Here is a 19,835-nt window from a genome sequence, read left to right on the forward strand (position 1 = left end):
TAGATAATTTCATCCATCGTAATAAATACCACATAAAGAAATGTGTCTGCGGCATTAAGGTTTCAATATTAGGCTTCTGCGCCTGATGTTCCGTGTTCGAAGCCTGTTGTTGGTCTTTAACAGTGTTTAATTATAATGCAGTGTTCTTGAAGATGATCAATTTGCAAAGTCGCAACGCCATTGTAAAGCCAGAAGGATAATTTTAGGCAATTCCATGTACTAACCATCATTCTCATGCTGGCTAAACAGCCCTGCTTTCAGCTCCGGCAGACACTAATACCACAGTCCCTCTAGCAATTGTACCAAACTCTATGGCTAATAGAGCCACAGCAGGTACTTTGGCAGCAGTTTTATTGGCACACAGAAAAGGATGTACCTCTGATGTATCGGTCTAACTTGGCTTAATGTTTTCCTTTAGTGTCCCTTCACTGTGAATATAAAGTTCTCAGCAGTATTACAGTCTGTCCTTGGCTCCTTCACAATGCAATGAAACCCAAAACTAACTAGCATGTCATGCCTCTTACGTTCAGTATAACACGGAATTATGAAATTAACAAGACTTCCACTACAGTGTCCCTCCACTGCTTTTGGAATTAAAAACCCCACCAATAAATCGATCGAGCACAGCAGGATGTGTCACTGTGCAGAATGCTAAAAAACAGGATGCCACAGCAGACCAGGCTTGACAATGTTTGTATACAACTGCCACATTTATTTCCGTACAGCAGGCGGTACACACAAAGGAAAAAGGTCGAAGGTCAATGCCACGCAAGTGGGCGAGAAGTGCCAGGGTTGCACCTAGCCGTTGCACCTGGAGGCTGCACCAAGTGCAAAAACACCGGGGAGGTGATGCAATCCGCCACACACTCGCGGCACTACCCCAGAGGACGCTTCGTCCTTCAGGGCAGAAGTGCGGCTCAGTGATGCCAAGTCGATGCGGCAATTTTCGAAGAAAAGCGCAGCCCGAGGAAAGGTCGATGCAAACCACTGCGCACACCTCGTAGCCTGATAGGTCGGGGGGAGGTGTCAGTAGCCACTAAACTGAATGGATGCCGCGATCGGGGAAGGAGGAGGCAGGCCACGACCCAGCCTCTCTTTAAAAACACGTCACCGTGAGGACTACTGGTTCCCAGGGGCATGGAACACTCACGCCACACGCACACACCACACACACACCGTAAAAGATGAAATTTTCGGATGGTCAAGTCATTCATGACATAATGCGCGTAGTAGGTGCCAGGTTTGTACTTTACGAAAACAAAGCATAAAATATGTCACATGGCTTGCCTAAAAAGTAATCAGCAGCACTCATCGTAATTTTTTTTTTTTGACAGATACACAATGCTTATGAAACTTAACATTCTACTTCTAATAAAACTTTGCATACAATCAGTGCAAAAGTAAGGAAGAAATGAAAAACTGCCCAGTGAAAAGCTTTTATATAAATAGTATCTACGTCAGTTGCAGCTATTTGCTCAAACCTTTTAAGACAGCATCAGGGACATCATCAAACCATCACATCTTTACAGCCATTTTCAGCTCTCCTCCCGTGCAGACATAATGAATGATGCATACACTATTCAAACAAAAACGGCACATGACAGAAACTGCACTCACAATTAAATTGCATGCCCGCACTAAAAGAACTGCCAAGTGCAGCCACGTGAATGCTTTTCTCTCTTTTCACATTCACAAGAAGCTCCCGTTTCAAGCTTAATTTTGCCACAGTATACTTCGCATGCCAGGGCACTGGCCGAGAACAATTATTAACCACGATTATCTGTCTTGAATTGTGTGCGACACCCTCAGACACGAGAATGAAATTTAACAGACATTAGTCCAAGAATTTCAAAAGCCCAAGGTCAGAATCCTTTTGAAATGCAATTTCATGAATCCCTGCACACCCTGCCTAGCTTTAAAAAAAAGAAGGCAATGGCGCAACCGGCGATGGCTCGACTAGAAGTACTGATGCGAAGTCTAAACAAACAACTGCCAATTTTGATTGATTCCTTTGCACGCCCCACATTCACAGCGGAAACCACAAAATAATTGTAAACAACGCTTGAAAGCTGCAGTGAACAACAGCTACATTAAAATATGCATGACAGAAGAAAATGATCCAACGTGCCAAGAAACAAGCATCACACAAAGGAAGGTTCATGTAACACATCATCTAGGAGCAAAAAAAATGCGTCGGAAATGGTGAGCACTTTCACTCGAAACAATGAAGAATCAGGCCTGCAACATAAGAGAAAAAAAAGTAACATGGTGAATATGGAAATCAGCAACGTGCACACAAGTGTTTCGTTAACAAAAAAGAAAAGACACAACGCGGACAGAAAAATAGTGAAGACGGCTGGAACGTCTCCCCCGCGAGCCGGTCCTGATGGGCATAAGAGTGGGCGAGCCCAAGGTTCGGACCCACAGCTGCCGTCTGGGTGGACGCTTCGCAAAATCAAAGCACAGCCTCTCGCGGACTCTAGCCTCGCGCCTGCGAGTCTCTCTAGGCTGACGTCGCAACCCTGTCCGCATGGCGGACAAAAAGACGGTCCACACTATTGCACGAGTGGAGCCAGGCTGCAGTGTTCCACATCATCGTTCCAAGTCTGCCCTGTCTCAAGCAAGCAGCTACATCACACAGGAAAAACTTCCACCGCTGGTAGGATTCGCTTCCCCTGTTCAGACGTTGCCAATGGGTCGAGTGTGGCAAATTTTTCCCACGCACCATTTCCCTGGCTTTAATGCTTTCACGGGTGCCCGACAACCACGTGCTGCTACCAACTTATCATCTCTGCATTTTCATGTGTGTTTTCTTGCCTTCACAATGCGTCAGCTGTTGATGCAATTAGATGGTTAACTTAAAAATCCACCCTCAGTGACAGAGATGTTTACCAGAACCACAGGCTCCAAGTCACTCTAACTGTGCCAAAAGCAGGCAATTGCCAGGACACGATTCATCCATCTGCACATCTACACGTGCAGGGCCCCCCCTGCTCGAGTAAATAGATTGCCCCTTCACCTTTTCAGTCACGAGTCTGCATTTAATGCTTTGAATTAACAGCTTCTGAGGATAGAGCAACAGAGCACTCTTGCTCTTTAAAGTCATGTCTTTAATGTCAGCTGAAGAGCAATGCCTAGACGTGCGGCCTTCCAAGCACCAAAGCCATGACGACCCTTGGCAACGAAGAACAGACGAAATGAGAGGCCAACCTGCCACAGCGTAGGAGACTTTGGGGTTGCAATAACAAAAGTAGGGGTGGGTTAACTGGCGCTTCAGAGGCAAAGATTGAGGGGAAGAAGAGCACGTGCTGTTGCAGATGAGGAAGAGAGTTCTTGTCCGGAGGAGGGAGGGGGTGGCAGGAGGGGCACCACCATCTCTACAAGAAATAGTCCAACCACGGATGACGCTAGAGATAATTAAAAAAAAGAAGAAAAAGAAAAATGTGGGGGGTTTCTTCCCCTGTGCTTTCATGGGCTGCAGAAGGCCAGCCGGGCAAGGTGGGTGCCTTCGGTGAGGGGCTGCTGCAGCCGCAGGTTCTCCGAGCTGAACCATGCCGGTGAGTTGGCGGGGCACTGGGCAGGAATCCCTTCCTCCGCCTGCAAGAAACGCCACCCGACGGCATGGCCTAGTCAGAGGACACACTCTAAAGATTGCTAAAATCTGCAGCCAGCTAATTTCGAGAGATGCAACCTCTATCACAAAGGTTGATGAGTAGGCAGCATTGCAACGGATCAGTGCAAACACAAGAGGGCCAATAAATGTACAGCACCATTCTGTGTCGAATTGTTTCATCTAAACACACAAAAAAGGCATGGGGCAGTACAAAATACAGAAGGTATCTCACATCCACTAATCATCAAGTTGGCACCTAGACATGTTTAGCCCTGCAGAGAAAATTCATCCGAGCTCTTTGTACTAGATTTATATGTTCCCCTGAAGATCACTGATAATTGTACAGTAGGGTCGCACACTGCCAAATAACAATGTGGATGACACACAGTAATAATTCAATTCACTTGAACTTCCCAGGAGCTTTACATGACTTGCTGCAACTATGTGACTCTTCCAGCCACCATTTCACATTGAGGTCATATGGAGCTACACATTTTATAATTGCTTACGCAAAAGGCATGAGGCTACCATGCTGACAACAGTGTTTGCAAGCTCATGGCCTCGAATTCCCACCATAAAGTAAAACTCTGACATCAACTAATACAAGCTCCCATACAAAGACTCAAGCTCATCAACAAAGAGTAAATAAGGGAAGTGACAAGACACATCCTCTTGCCAGAGCCCTGTCTCAGAGCTGCAGCCTCCCTCGTGAACCAAATATTAATCAGCATAAGCCTAAGAGACACAGGAAAGCTGGTAGGAAATGTTCACTTTTCAGCGACAACCCAAGAATTCAGTTTAAGCTTCGCCCACAAAACCACAGCGCATCTGCCCTGTGTGCTTCCATGCCCTTAAACAGTTTCCCAGAGAAATGATGACACTGAAAACCTAGGACTGAGACAAGCATGTAGACACACAAGTGCTAACTTGAACAAAAGGCTTCATTAAAAACAGGCGCATAAATTTATACACATGCATATCACACTCGTGCATTGCCTGAATACGTTGTCAATACACTGAAAAGCTCTGCGCCGAGGCGTCGCAAAAATGAGCGAACCTAAATTGTCATTGAGTTAAGACATTCTCCACCGCATTCGTCAGTTGCCACCGACTACAAGTGTCTGCGAAGCAATGCCACAAGATTTTGAAGCAAAGAAACCCATTGGCTAAGAGGCCCTTCCCCCTGTACCTTGGCAGCATAGCAGCTGCGTAAACTCGATGACGGGTGCTGGAAGGCCTTCCATAGCAGGTTCACAAGGGCAGCATTCTCACGTCCGGGCAAGGCCACATTGCGGTGCCGTTGCAGCTCCTCAATCATGTCGTCGTCGAGGTAGCCGTCCCGCAAGAGCTGGTATGCTGGGCTGCCAGCCATCAGCTGCAGTCGCCCCACCAGCATACGACCGGCCGGGGCGCCTCCGCCCACCTCACGACACAGCTCGCGTGCCACGCAGCACACCTGCACAGCAACACCCACATCACCTGAAGCTCTGGCTCGAAGACGTTGCTGCCGCCAAGAACCAAATCAAACTCTCTCTTTTTTTTTTTACATCACTAGTCGCCTACAATCTACCAAATCAATGGATCATGCTACATTGCGGGAGCTGGCACCATTTTTTTTTTGAATGGCTGTGTTGATTATATGTCCATGTAAGTCTTTCTTTTACGAAGGCTCCGTCTGCCATATAGATGACACTCTGGAAACTTCGGAATGCCAAACAATCACTTTACCTTGATTTATCATGTGCCCTTGATGTCCTTTGATGTCTTCTCCACAAAAAATGCATTGAGCTTACCTCATTCAGCACCCCAGTTTTCAAGTGGGTTAAAAATCTCGGCACCAAGCTTATTGTTTGGTATCCTTTGAACTGGTTAAAAAAATAAGGTGTCCATAACAGCTATTGCTGTAACCTGTGCAACAGCCTGGGCAGTTGATTATACGGTAGTCAAATCCAATGCAAACACCATGTTGAACCGTGGAAGCACCCAGAACAGCCACCTCTGTAACCTGGGCAGTTGAACTTGGCTGTTCCAATGATGGCACCGCGATTACAAACAATAGAAGAATCCATAAGAGCCGCTGCTGTAACCTGAGCACACACCTGAGTTGTTGTTCGGCTACATCATAATGCTCACACCATTTCAAGCCAAGAAAAAGGTCTCAACCACTGCACCAGCAACAAAATCCAGATCTGCTAAGCGTAAAATTTGAGTACTACAGCGAAAGCCAGACACAACAATAATATGGTGAAAAATACCAAAAATTTCATCATTGCTGAAGAAGTTGAATGTTTATAAAAAATTACCAGACTTTGCTTTGTAGGGATCCTGTGAAGACGTGCTGTACTCAATAACAGCAGCTAGCATGATCTACCATAGACAAAGAAATTGTAAAATTGTTCATTAAATATACATGTAAGGGCGACCAAAATGTCATTTGCCATTATTAATTGGTTTTATGGAGCGGGCAGTGATGTTATCTGTAGGTTTGAATGATTGAACAGAGAAAAAGAAAAAGCATTCTAAAAAAAAAAAATTACATACCAACTGTACCGTCTTGCAGAATTAACTTTACACTTAACTGGATGCAGATTCAAAGTTATTAAGTTACTGGCCTCATTACAACAATCGTAAGGAAGCTGTAAAAGAATAGAAATATTTTTCAAGAAAATCGTAAAAGTTGACAGGCATGTACATCCAGTGCCGACACTTAATGCACCATTTCAAGCTAGGCGAGAGCCCATACACTTCTTTTTCCATAAGAGACAAGATCCTCAATCATGCGTGTGAAGTTTCTTATAATTAGCTAGGAGAAAATTGGCACTGGTGTGCTGTTTCATGCATGGAAAGGCTGTTGGGCAGTGGCTTCGATAGGCATCTTTCTCAGAAATCCACATAACTTAGGACAGGCATCTGGATAACAGCATTCTGTCTGCAATAATGGTTCATTCTTTACTGAACCATCGTGGAAGATGCTGTTTATTCTTTATTATTTTTGTTCAATCATGAGAACTTATACTGAATTGTACAGTTTGTGGGGCTGGAGGCGTCTTCCTGTGCTTCAACCATCGGCTCGCGCGTGGCGACGGACATTTGCCAAACTTTTCCAGGAACCGTCGCCTCAGCGGCAACATGGCAGACAATGGTGATGCACTGGAGCTACTTTCCTGCACAAACCGTGCTTCTTCACTTCTCCCTTGTGCCACTGAGCCGCACATGTCGCCAAGATACACCACGATTGGCCTCTCGAGTGGCCGCCCCCTGGCGCCCTCTACCCCAAACTCTGCTCTACGGAGCCCTTCCTCGCTGTGGCAGATACTCACAGGCCAACAAGTGGGTAACGTGGGACCTTTAGTGGCGCTTTTTAGTGGACCTTCAGTGGTGCTTAGTGGACCACTAGCCAGTTAGCTAGCGCAGTGGGCATGCCTATTCTATAGGTCTTGCAGTGCGGATGTTGGGTTAATATAATAAACCTGTGTTTGTTGGCGGTCCGACTCCAGAGCCTTCTCTGCACTGTGTCAGAGAGTCGACGAACCCTGCCATAGCACTCTTTGTGCACTGCAAAGTGGAGGAGTGTCAAGCCCTTTCCTGACCGTTGCTCATACGGTGAGGCTCATGCTAAACATCTCCAGAAATTAATATAAACGCAAACAGTACCTGCACGCCACTAAAGTTAGAGGAAAAGCTACAAGGTCTGCATTCTCGATGCTTCAGTTTCAACTATCCATTTTCTTCGCTTACTGATTTTATTAAGTGTCAGTAAACAATAAACATTACAGTATTACACGTAAACAAAGACTTTTGATTATTTTATTCTAAGAATGCTTTATTTGTTGAAAAATGACTATCTCATGTCAATCCAGGTCAGAGACAAGCCTTGCACACCCATATCCCTGCATTCCTACGTAGGCATAGTGCCCTGTTGGGAAACTCAGACGGTGCCGCCACATTTCCCTCAAGCTAATAGACAGTTTTAGTGCGTCCGGTATCTGGATAAATGTAAGTGAACTGGGTGCCATACCGGATGAGTGGTAGGGTGAAAGTCAACGGCCTGCATGGTGCAGCCACCATGTGGCGCAGCACTCAATCAGGCAAACAAAGGGCTTATATTGCAGCAACTAAGTATGCTACTCTGCTGCTGGTGTAAATTTTTGGCAGCGGCATAACTGGGTTGCTGCCCAAAGTTTATACCAGCAACGAAGTAGACCACACTTAGTTACTGCAATTATAAGCTCTGCGCCACACGATGGCTGCACCATGCAGGACGTTCCCGTTTATGCCTCTGCTCCTCCGCACCAACGCCCAGTCCGACTGCGCTTACCTGAGTACCGGACACACTAAAGTTCTCCGATGTAATGAACTCTGCAGTCACATTCGTCGTGTCCCAAGCCTACTCACCTGCAGTGCATTTATGCTCGGGGATGCAGGGCTCAGTGCCGCATTAGCCACCACAAGCTGTCGCTGGTCGCTCGCCGGTGACTGGCCACTAAGCAGCGGCTGCAGGCGTACTGTGAGCAGGTGGCCATCGGGCGTCAGCCTCAAGTGGTTCTGGACTGCTTCCCGGTCTGCTTCATCCAGAGACTCCAGATCCTGAAGTTTTTGTAATGCACCACGCAAGTTTCACGGTAACCAACAGTCTCGAGCACTGCCAACTACTGAACCTGCAGTTTGGCAGTGGCAGGTGGTCCCAGTATGCACAACAGATCAAAATAATCTGTTGGCCTTTCTTTTAGCAGCCTTCAATGCAAGATCTTTTCAAGGTCTTGCACTGACTAATCCATTATATCTTCTTTCTTTATTTTTTCAATGCATTGCCAACCCAAACACAAACTGTCCACAAGATTTTTCCAGGTTCTCACCCCCAACTACATTGTTTAAGATCCCCATGTTCATTGAACAGCAAACAGGCGGCTAGTTTTTACCCAACAAGCAGAACAGACTGACATGCCTAGATTTGATATTGTGCAATTTATGTACAAAAGGACAACCTGTTTCCCTTAAATATATGAAATGTACTTAGACTTACTAGCAAAGACATAAATCTGTGTCTTCCTTGGATATACAGAATTTAAAGGTGTATAACAGCAGAGTTGCTCTAGCTTAGATCTAAGTACATCAGAAGTCTAATGACGTTGCAAACAACACCAGCACTGCCACCCTGCAACACATTTAATCAAAAAGTACCGAATCAGTCATTCGAGGCATTAACATGTTCCACTTCACTGCTTGTGTAAATACGTCAGGAACAAAATAATGAACAGAAAAAGTACTTCCACATCTTCTTTCTTCACTTTTAGTTATTGTGCCAGACACATGTGATTTAATGAATTCTGAGAGTCTGTTGCAGGCTAGTTGTCCCTGAAGAATAATTACACTGCATTTGAAAGTAAGCAAGGTCACAACTTGGCAATCCTTCGAAACTTCTCATGCTTATAGTAATTGTTTAAATTTGTAATGTTGCACTGATGTCAGAAGCATCGCAGTTCAGATGTCAAATTAAAAAGAGACATTCTCCCTTAACATCTTGCTGTGAATCAATAAGAAGTTATGAAACGGTAAACCTCTCCCTACATTAATTTAGTGTTTCTCTTTAGCCATCCCTTTGAAAGGGCCTTAAAAGACCTTAGGTGTTAAATGTGCAAGCATTAAAAGGGTACCTCCTCCCAATTGTTTTTTCCAAGAGAAAAATTTCTGAATGTGCCTCGCATTATTAGAGTTATTGGCAATCAAATACTGCTTGCAGGTTGGCGCACTCCCTCACAAGTAGACCGACTCATACTTGCACTTCACTAATTTCGCAGACAGAGCGTTAGAGGCAAAGGGTCGCCTTTGTGAGCCCATCTTATCCTCTAATTCAGTTTTTCCTTACCTACAAGACAGAAAGGCCTGACCCATTCCTAAAGATTACAGGCCATAGACGATGCCATTAAGTCAATTAGCACAGTACCCAACATCACGACAGCGCAAATTTACACTGACCTCAAGCAAGCTACAAAACCACTATAAACCTTAAGAAATACACAGGCTCCACAAGTCCTCACATCTTGGTATTGAGGGGCAGTGGGTTTAGAGGCGTGGTTGGGACAACAACCGCACGGGCAGACCAACTCGCTCCATTGCCTGCTTCATCTGAGGCCACCTGTACCCCTTCTATCGTATCCCTGTCCTTTCCATCAAGCACTGAAATCAACCGCCGACACAAAGCACCTTAATTCCCCTGCGTGTCTGCTTCCTTCCCTGTGATGTTACCCAGGGTAGGAAGCATCTCTTCAGGGGCTATGCGCCTAAGTCGCCCTTACACCATGCGTTACCATTACCTGGGCTTGGGGATTGACAAAAGACGACCACGGAACCGTGCCACAAGTGCTCGGCTCCTGTGGCAACGTCAGATGCCCGACATTTGCTTTAGATGTGCCCTGAAATGCAGGCAATAAAACTAAGATTGAAAGCTACACCCGTTGGGTGATGGACAATAAGCTTGCAGAGGCATTGCTGTACTTCCTGCACGATGCAAAGTTAGAAGCTTTCATGTGATCTACTTTTATTCTCCTTATGTCTCACAGTGAATGCTCCTGAAGTTAATGGAGTACTGACACAAAATTTTGAAGTCGAGTTAACGAGTGTGATCGATTTATATAGGCACACACACATCATCTGCAAAATATGAACGGCGAATATAGCTTAGAATATATTTAAAATCAATTTTAGAGTATGGGCGCATAGCCAACCACAAGATGCAGCACCTCCCGGCGTCGCCATCAAGGAAGGATTGTAAACCGAGAAAACGCTACGTCACGAGTTAGCACTCCCGTCGGGGCGGGCCCGGCAAGCAAGTTTCTCACCGCTCCGATCACCCCAGTGCCTTTATTTTACCTCCCTTGTGACGCTGACATCTTTTGCTGCTGACGGCAGCACAAAAGCAGCTAAAATTTGTTTCTGACACGAAACAACTTGAAAGTGTGCATGTTATAAAACGTTGCACAATACAGTAAATCGTTGACATGATCCTGACTCGCAAGAGGTCAGCGCAGCTGCCGTAGCAATCGTCTCTGTGACGCAGCTCGCCTGGTTAACGTGTTTTCTCATTGCTACCAACGGCATCAAGAAACTAATCGTATTGTCACTTGTGAGCGACATAAATGTACAGGCGTTGATTGTGTTGACGAATACAGGTGCTTTATTATGAGCTGCAGATGGATCGCAAGGGCCGTTGGCCTCGAATCTGACGTTGATGAGCAGCCAGATTTGCTCATTTCATTTCGAGCGTGGCTGGTACAAGCAAAATCCGCTGAAGCAGCCCGATGAATCTTCCGCCAAGACTATATACTGCCAAGCCTGATGCCATACTGACGTTTACTCCGCCTTGTGTCCTGCTCCAAATTATGTTTTATTCCCAAAGTGGCCTCCACGAATGGTTTGTACTACTACAGTAAAACCTTGTTAAACCGTACCTGCTTAAACAGTAGTTTAGTTTTAAAAGTACTAAAGTCAAATCCCCGGCTCAGCACCCATCGAACATAATGTGTTTTGTATCCGCATAAACCGCACCAGCTTATTGCATACATATCGGTTAACATGCAGTGTTTCCACTTTTCGCTGTGCAAACACGGCGGCGTGTCGTCTCCATCGGGCGGCCCAGCAGAACAACAGGCCTCAGAGACCAGAACGACGGCCTCCAAGCGCCTTGTGCATTCGCGCATGAAGCCACATCAAGATGAACATCATTTCAGCGCCGTACCAGAGAGCGTTGTGGTGTCGTGCAAACAAGGGCTCGCGTTATGCTGAATCTCGGATAAAAAGGACGCCGGGTGCTCAGCATAGAAAAAAATTATGCATCGTTCGTGCTATCGAACGTGGCACGAAGTCAGCACTGGCACGCGACAGGCATCTACTGTTGACTACGGTGTGTGGCATTTGGAATGCAAAGAAGTTGCTTGGCAGCGCTACTACGACCACGAAGAGATGTCAGCTGTGTCGGCTACGAGGTTCGACTTTTCGCCATCGTTGCCTCTGTTGTTGCCGAAGTGTCGACTAGCGACAGCGATGAGGACGACACAAAAAGCGACAGCATGGGCGATTCAGGCCCGACAGTGGCAGAAGCTGCGTGTTACATCAGCCTCATGAATGAAATTGTCGCGACAAGAACAGCATCCCGCAATGAAAAAGGCGCAGAACATGCAATGCCAACGAGGAATCTGCCATGCGAGTGTTTGCCAAGAAGAGGGAGCTTGCTGAAAAGCTGACTCGCAGGTTCAGTAAGTTTGAGGCCGCTGTTGCCGCTGCTAGGCTGCCGCGGCATCAAATGAAAATAACACTTGACGCGTGAAGTGAATAAATACTGCATGTTTTTTTCCCCTTTCATGGTGCTCTCTCCGAGTTCCGTTTTTGGCAGGTAAGTGGGCGATCTCATGCTATTTCGGTTAAAGGGACACTAAAGGTTACCAGAAAGTCAAGTTAAAGTGGTAGAGCAATGTTCTAGAACGTCTAAGGCGTCAATATAATCGCAAACAGAGCTTTAGTAACCGAGAAATTGAGGTAAATGCATGACACGATTTGAGACCCCCCAGCGACATTCCGGTACTAAACCGATGACGAAAGGTCTCCCCGTAATTTATGTTACTAATACTCAACTACTCGTATTAAAAACATCATTTCATTCGATTATAAGACGGAAGAAAATGCTACTTGTCTACGTCTACTCGATTCTAACAAAAAATAAGATTTTGACGTTACCCTTCAGTAGTATGGGTGGTCGAAAGGTTTCGTTTTCGCTAGACTCTGCGCGCACGACTCTGCGCCGCGCACGCTTTGGAGTTTCAGTACTTTCGTTATCGCGTCGTGCTGTGAGGGTTCTGCTGGCTCGCGAAACTTTCATTTGGAACAAGTAGCGAGAATGCCACGTCCATGTGATGTCGTGGGAAGCCCTCGTTGCTTTCCCACTCCGGAGAGCTGGTGTCGAGGCCGCCGTCGTAGTACGCAACGACGCCGGCAGTGCGAGCCCTCAGCAGCAGGTCGCGCTCGTCGGTGCTCAAATCGCTGAAGTTGAGCCCACCATCGCGAGCCAATCTGTCGGTGTCAGGGTCCATTGCGACGAGCGTCGAAGTTTGTGTCATAGAATGAAGTACCAGCTTATGGGCGTCTTGCGCTGGAGCTTGAGGTATAGTAGCGGCGCCTGGTGGCGGTGCGGGAAACGACATCTGGGTCGGCTGTGGCGAAGCACGTTTCTAGGCCGAGTTTTGCGTCGATTCGCACTTTTTTATGCCCTGTTGCGAGTGCGGAAAGGCTCGTCACTTCTCACAGACCACGCTGACCACGCTGACCACGCTGCGAGCTCGCCGCAGCCTATAGTTTAACGAAAACGGACTTGCCGTGGGACGTAATGTGGGACGTAATTAGTTTCTCCTTCCGCTAGCCACCATACTCCCGCTTTCGCTCTGCTGTCGGCTCTGTCTTGGCTCTGTTTCTGGCCGCGCGTTTGCGTTTTGCGCAGAAAAGCCGTAGCACCGTCTGCGGACGCCGTTCTACTCACCGATGGCGCAACGTCACTATGAGACCATGATGTCAGTTCTCCTCAATCGGAGGGCGGGCGATTTGAACTGCGCTAGAGGTACGCGGACGCTTCAGAACGCATTTTCTCTTAAAATAAGTCTCTCCTTGCCACGAAACAAGCGTTTCGAGGTTTCTGTGATGGTATTTCAACAGTCCACGTTGACTTAATAGTAACCTTTAGTGTCCCTTTAAGCAGCACTACCGTTTCCGAGCTCCAGCCAACTACGGTTTAACAAGGTTTCACTGTAGTAGCGGTGCGTGCACATGTTGACAGCTGTTGCTAACCGCACTTTCCGAGTTGTTGCTTTGTTGTGGATCCAATCAAAAGTGGTCGGCCACGTCTAATATGGTGGTGACTCCCACCTGCAGGAAATAGTCACCGCTGGACGGCAAAGACGAAGACCACGATGATGGCGAGGACATCGCAAAGCATGTGCAGGCTAGCAGACGAACTAGCAAAATGAAGCTCGTGCGCCGGCAAGCGCAGGTAAGTGCATATCAGTTTTGTGCGATCATGTGCCCAGCTGTGTTTACGTTCCTTCTTTGGCCCATCTCGTTGCTCTCTGAAACTGAAACGTGGACTGGTCAGTACAAACAATATCACAAATAATTATGTATCGTGATCTGAAGCCAATGGTGTTTCATGCCGTGAGTAGTGGTTCATTAGCTACTTACTGCACCAGAAAAAACAAGGACAAATATTTTTGTGTCAGTACTCCTTTGAAAAATAAAAGTTATCAACGGGAGTGAGTGCTTGCAAGTTTCAGTAGGCCAAGTCTGAACAGGAATGAGTGGCGGTTAATGTGAGTAGCTAACTACTCACATTAAGCTGGTTGACATGTCACCAGCTGACCTACACTGCTGACCTTACATCACATTCCTCCGACATTGAATGGCACACATTTCTTTTCAATTCTACCCCCTTGCTGCTAACGCACCCTCAGTCATCACCCCTCTGGCTTACCCCTTCTCCCCTTTAGAAGAACCCTACCTATATATACTTTGCCAAGGAAAGCACGTCACCTTGAAAAAGACAAGTCCACTTGTCGAAACATTGGCTCCCGCTTTTACCTTGTTCTCGTATTGCTCAATGACAATTTCAGGATTTCAAGAATGCTTTGGCATTCTTAAACACCAAGATTCAAGCAGCAGGACACCCACCTTATTCATACAGACACACTAAAAATAGTGAGATCACCTCCTTTTATGTTGCAAGAGTTGCACACGTGCTTCGAGATCTTCATGTCGCTTTTCCAAGTTGACTTTCCCATTGTAATTGTGTCAATCGCCTTTTGGCATGATAGTAAGTAGTGTCAGACTTAATTCAGGCAGATACTTGTGTTAATGCCAAACACCTGAAACTTGCTTTCCACCATGCATTTCTAAAGATTAGGGCCTGGAAACGGAGCCATGATGGCTGCGGTGTGAAACAAATAGAAGAAAAAATGGTGGCTTGGCTTGGTCGCTTGATCTGGCTCTGTCTAGCTCTATGATGGGAGCTGCAATTTGAAGAAGCCTGTCATTGGTGACTGTGGACACACCACATTGTGTTACATTACGCAAACCGGTTAGCCGCACTCTCAAAACAAAACAATCTGGGACTGTATCCTGATAGGCAGTGCCGATGACATAGCCCTATGTGGAGTTTGTTACTTTAAATGATCAAAAGTCACCTCAACCGCAGTTTCCAAAGAATACAAGGCGCACAATGAGTTTCAAGAAGATTTAGGGCCCCTGAATTTATTTTTCTGGATTCAAGAGTTTTCAAGGCAGGGCTCATGCTGGTGTATATGACAAAAATTCAAGGGTTTCTGAAGATTTTCAAGGTCCTGTGTGTCGATTTTCAAGGACCTAGAAGTCTGCTGGAAATCAGACTGAGACATGTTCAGGGGTAGACATAGGCTTTGAATCAGGAGAAGTCACTGAAAAAGGGTAATGTTGCTGGAGCCAATGTTTCAACAAGAGACTTGTCTTCAGACATAATGATGGCTCCAGCGATATTTCCTTTTTTGACTATTTCTCATCATTGTTCGTTAGAGTTACACGGATCACCACTTTCAGTGTTACAAAATGCAAACATTTATTCGCTAAAGGAGTTCAACCAAGCAACAAACACTCCCTCAGTCCTTACGTGGCCTCATGTTGCTTCTGAATTTTTATGTCAATGTCCAAGATCTCCTGCTGCTTGCAGTCTTCCTTAGGCTGTTTGACTTCCATGATGCCTCCGCTTTTTCTGTATATGATTCTGCTGAAGTGGTCATTTCTGCAACAGGGGCTTCTAGTTTCTTTTTCTGCCTCCTAAGAGTTTCAACCTCTTCATCAATGCACTGTTTCTTCCTCTGTTGTGCATCTTTACGCTCCTGCTTTTTTTGTGTTTCCAAAAAGGCACAGTATTGGTTCCTTGTAGAAGCCACTGATGCTCTCAATTCCTTTATGATGGGCACATTGAAATTGCCCCCCTGCTATGTGTACAGCATCACAGATAATGCGCTGCGAAATGCAAGACAAATCTTTCATGTTTTCTATGGAAACCTGGCGATTCAAGCTGAATCCTTCCTCTACGCTTGCTTGGCCGTGACTAAATGTAAGCAGCAGTTTTAAAACCCTCCAAAGCTGAACATATCCTCAGCCAACATTTAGAAGTTCATAGAAAAGCTTGTCAAATGTATGCGAGCTGCTTTCAAATAGGCGCAACTCATGTTTACACTCCTGAACCAGCTCAATGAACTGTGCAAGCACAGTATTCCTTGAATGCTCATGGATTCTCTCTGCTGCAATGAGTGCATCCAGACCTTTCTTTAGGCCTTCCAGACACTCATCTGGCTTCGATGACATCTGCTTGGATCTAGTGAAGAGATGCTTCTCATGATGGGATATCGCAGCGGCTCTTCTCCAGGATCTTTCTTGTGAAACTTAGAAGAAACTGCTTGCACTCCAAGCAAAATGCAAATGCAGCTTTCACAGTTACATTGTGGCTTTTAAGATGCTGCTCGGCTGTGTGACCAACATCTATTTTCTCAAGTGGCACATGGTGCTTTAAATCTTCAATCTTCAGGAGGCCAGCGATTCCCAGTGATGACAGAGTAATTGAGAAACTTCGTAAGCAGCTTTCTGACAATATTCTCAAGGTCCTTTGCCAAAAAGAACATAATTGGCTTATATGTCTGAAAGTGTGTGAGAAATGGCTGGAGGGCCATCGCAATAGTAAGTGCAAGCTTGAGCTTTGCTACCACTAGTGGGTCACAGCAAAAGTCGAAAGGATTCTGGAAAGAAGCACACTTGAAAAGGTTCACTTCCTTGCTGCTTGCCGCTTCCACATGCTCTTTGATGTCAGGCCAGAGAAGCAGAACCTGCTCAATCCACCGATGTGCGCAGAACTTGAGAGGAAACAGTTTGTCCAGTGACAGCTGCAAAGTCTTCTATCCAAGGAGGCGCATCAAGAAACAACCTGCTCACACTTGAGAGCGAAATGTCCAACCTCCATTTGCTTACTGTAAAGCCTGCCTTGTAGGCATTAGGCAAAGTGTGCAAACTACAGCTGCCCAAGTCTAAGCACATCACCTGATAGTTATGTAGGTGTTCCGGCAGGCCTTTGTATGCCTTAAGAATCACATTGGGCCCATTGATTGATATCTGCACAATTTTATGCAATGAAAGTGGTTCTTAGGCATCATGTAGTTTTTCTTGCAGATCTTCAGCCGTGGCATGTCCCACAGACACAGATGTGAAGTAGCATACAGTGACAGACTGCGATGCATCCCAGTACCTTAAATGAATGTCGATTTGCTTTTGCTGACAATTCTCATTCGGAGACTCGTCGTAAAAGACAACGTAGTAGTCGCTGCTCTCCACCTCCTGCCCCAGAGAGGACAGAAAGAACGGCCTCAAACCGTGGCATGCATACTTCTGCTCTCTGCACGTGAAAGCTTGTGCCACCTCACTGTCTGTAAACATCCTCTTAAACAATTTATTCACCTGCGATGACGAATGATATGAATAGTGTGATGTTATGGGGGGACGTGGCCCTTGAAAACCGAAAAATCGCGAAAAAGTAGATTTTTGAAAAACCATATTTTTGGGTTGTATGTCTCATAAACTACCTGTTCTGTAATTATCAGCACCTAATTCAACCGTAAAGTACCAAAAATAATGCTACTTTTGAGGCCACCGCAGCTCAAAAAACATGCGCAAATGCCGAAATGACGTCAAACTTCGCGCGCGCGCCATTCCCGGCCCGTGCGGCCTAAAGCCCCTTAAACTTCGTAAAGTAGTGCCATGCTTTGAAGAATGCCGCCTCCCCCTCGAGCGCTCTGGCCGAAGCCAACGCCGCGTCCCTATTGGCCTACTTGCATCACGTGGCCCCTTGCGCCGGCTTCGTTTGTTTACATTCACGCTTCAGTGCCATTTTTGCACGAGAAGCTGCGCTTGTTGGCGCCATTCCTTCCGTTCCTATTCTGTGTTGTTTTGATTTTGCGAACGCCTTGAAGGATGCTTTGAGGCAAGTGCGATATCGCTTCATGTCATTGTCTGTGACCGTGACCTGCTGCACGTTTGGATGCCAATATAGTTTTAGCAAAGGCAAGAATCTGTTCGCGAAACCGTCCGGTAAGCGCGACGGGTTAAAGAACGACATGGCTTCACCGAATCGGGAGGGAGAACTTCCGACCAACTGTCTCGTTGTGTGTCTCTCAGAGTGTAGTATGTGCCAGGCTTGTGTATTATGCTGCGGGCAATAACGTAGTAGATATTGCACAGTTCACTGTGCATGTTGTCATTTGTACGCACGATTTTTACGCAACGTCTTTGTTTATATACGCACTATGTGGTCGTGTTAGTCGTATTTGGTGCGCTTAATCGTTTTGTACGCCAACCGGCTTGAGTTCGCGGGCACGCGAGGTTGCGTGCGATAACATAATTACAAAATTTATAAGATTCAGCACGGTCCTTTTGACAAAATTTCAGTCTCAATCATGAAAGCGCCTCAGGAGAGCAACTCTCTGCCTTTTGTGGTTACTTACTAGCCTTCTTTAGATAGAACAGCTTTGTTTGCCTCATTTGTTCATGTTCCTCGTCGGCGGTCGCCCGGTGGATTTGCGATACAGAGGCACCGATGAAAAGCGTGCGTGCTCTCCCGAAACCGTGTTACGCTGTGCGTTCGTCGCCGAGCGACAGCATCATAGGTAATTGAGACGTATGTGCTAATTCGCGTGATATTTAAAGTGTGCGAAGCTTAAGATGCGGCGGTGGAAGAAAACGTGCGGTCGCCCGCCCGTTCGCTAGCTGGTTTAGTCGTCGTTCGTGCTTAGTCGTTTGCTCATTCGTTTGCACGCTCGTTTAGTTGTTCGTTTGCTCGTTCGTTTAGTTCGCGCGCTCGTATAGTTGTTCGCTTGCTCGTTCATTCCACTATTAGTTTTCACAGTCACTCTGCCTAATTGAGACGTGCTTGCTGTAGGACTCTTAGACTGGTGCGTTTATTTACACAATGAGACAATAAATGGTGCACACGTCTTTTGTGACTGCAAAGGCAAATCTGTAATGCATCTATGCTGAAAATAAACTGTTAACTTGGAACTCGAATGCCGTTTCATATCATGTTGACCTATGGATAAAAGATCATTTCACTTGCCGCAATTTCGGCCGCGTCATGGCGGGGGGATTCTTTGCGCGATCATGACTTAACTAATAATATCACGTCTCGCAAATTTTACTTTGGAGGGAGCGCAACCATCCTCAACGCATGCACCTCAGTGCAGCTCGGTTCGCAACAAGTACGTCACTTAGTAAACGAACGAACCAACGCACGTTGAAGTGTTATTCGTGATAAGTCATTAACCTGAAAACCATTACTGAAGCCCACAGTGGTCTTGTTTGAGATTTATTCAAGTATTGTTATTGCGCACGAATGCTAAAAACTTACGTTATTTTCTTGTGTACGCAGAGTCCCGTCTCGATGATCGGCCACGGTATTTCTGTCGACGTTGAGACACGAGAACCATAATCATACCAGCGCCCACCTCTGAGCCTTTGCGCACGCTTAGATTGGCAAGCACGCACGTTGGCGGCACTGTAGCTTGTGATACACTTTCGAACCTTCAGAGTAGTGATCTCCGTCAGCCTTTGTACGTCATACGCGCCGTGAACTCACATGGTAAGGGCGGCGCGGATTCTTTAGGCTGAGGGCTTGCTGGAAGTCAAAATGTTGTCATTCGATCGTAAACCTGTTATTTACAACTATTCGCAACAAGATCTTGCGACACGCCCTTGACAAATGTTGCAAACCTAATTGTAGGGCGCGCGATACATTCGCAGTCGTCAACGCACAGCGTTAACACTCCTTCAGATACATTAAGGAATAGTTATCAAAAAATGAAACAAAAGCTGCCCTTACTGAATTTGTATAACCATCCGACTAGAAATTCTATGCTGTACACAAAATTATGCGGAGCTGGAAAGCCAACGTGAACGCTTGAAGAGCACTGCCTTGGTATGCGTGCATTCACTCTGCGAAAGGTCGTCTGCTGTGCTCGAGCATCGTAGGCGGCGCCACGGTCGAGAAGAAAGCTTGAAAGAGAGGAGAAATGAGAAGTAAAGGCGGAGGAGGAGAGTGTCACTACTTTACGAAGTTTAAGGGGCTTTAATGCGGCCTGCCCGCGCCATCTTAGTGTCGTTTTGACCG

At 46.3% G+C, this 19,835-nt stretch overlaps 1 protein-coding gene across 2 annotated transcripts in view; it reads right to left on the bottom strand.

The window, feature by feature from the left end:
* Positions 1–689: 689 nt before the first annotated feature.
* LOC135899247 (nucleolar protein dao-5-like) overlaps positions 690–19,835 on the bottom strand; it is a 47,059-nt gene continuing 27,913 nt past the window's right edge. For both annotated transcript variants that reach the window (XM_065428524.2, XM_065428525.2), the window contains exons 8-10: positions 8,009–8,200; positions 4,803–5,069; positions 690–3,597 (exon numbers count right to left, since the gene is read on the bottom strand). In XM_065428524.2, coding sequence (XP_065284596.1) covers positions 3,469–3,597; positions 4,803–5,069; positions 8,009–8,200 — 588 coding nt within the window. In that variant the 3' untranslated portion in view covers positions 690–3,468. The remainder of the gene's footprint in view (positions 3,598–4,802; positions 5,070–8,008; positions 8,201–19,835) is intronic.

The sequence above is a fragment of the Dermacentor albipictus genome, chromosome 5 (genome assembly GCF_038994185.2).
Source record: "Dermacentor albipictus isolate Rhodes 1998 colony chromosome 5, USDA_Dalb.pri_finalv2, whole genome shotgun sequence".
In the NCBI taxonomy this organism is placed as follows: domain Eukaryota; kingdom Metazoa; phylum Arthropoda; class Arachnida; order Ixodida; family Ixodidae; genus Dermacentor; species Dermacentor albipictus.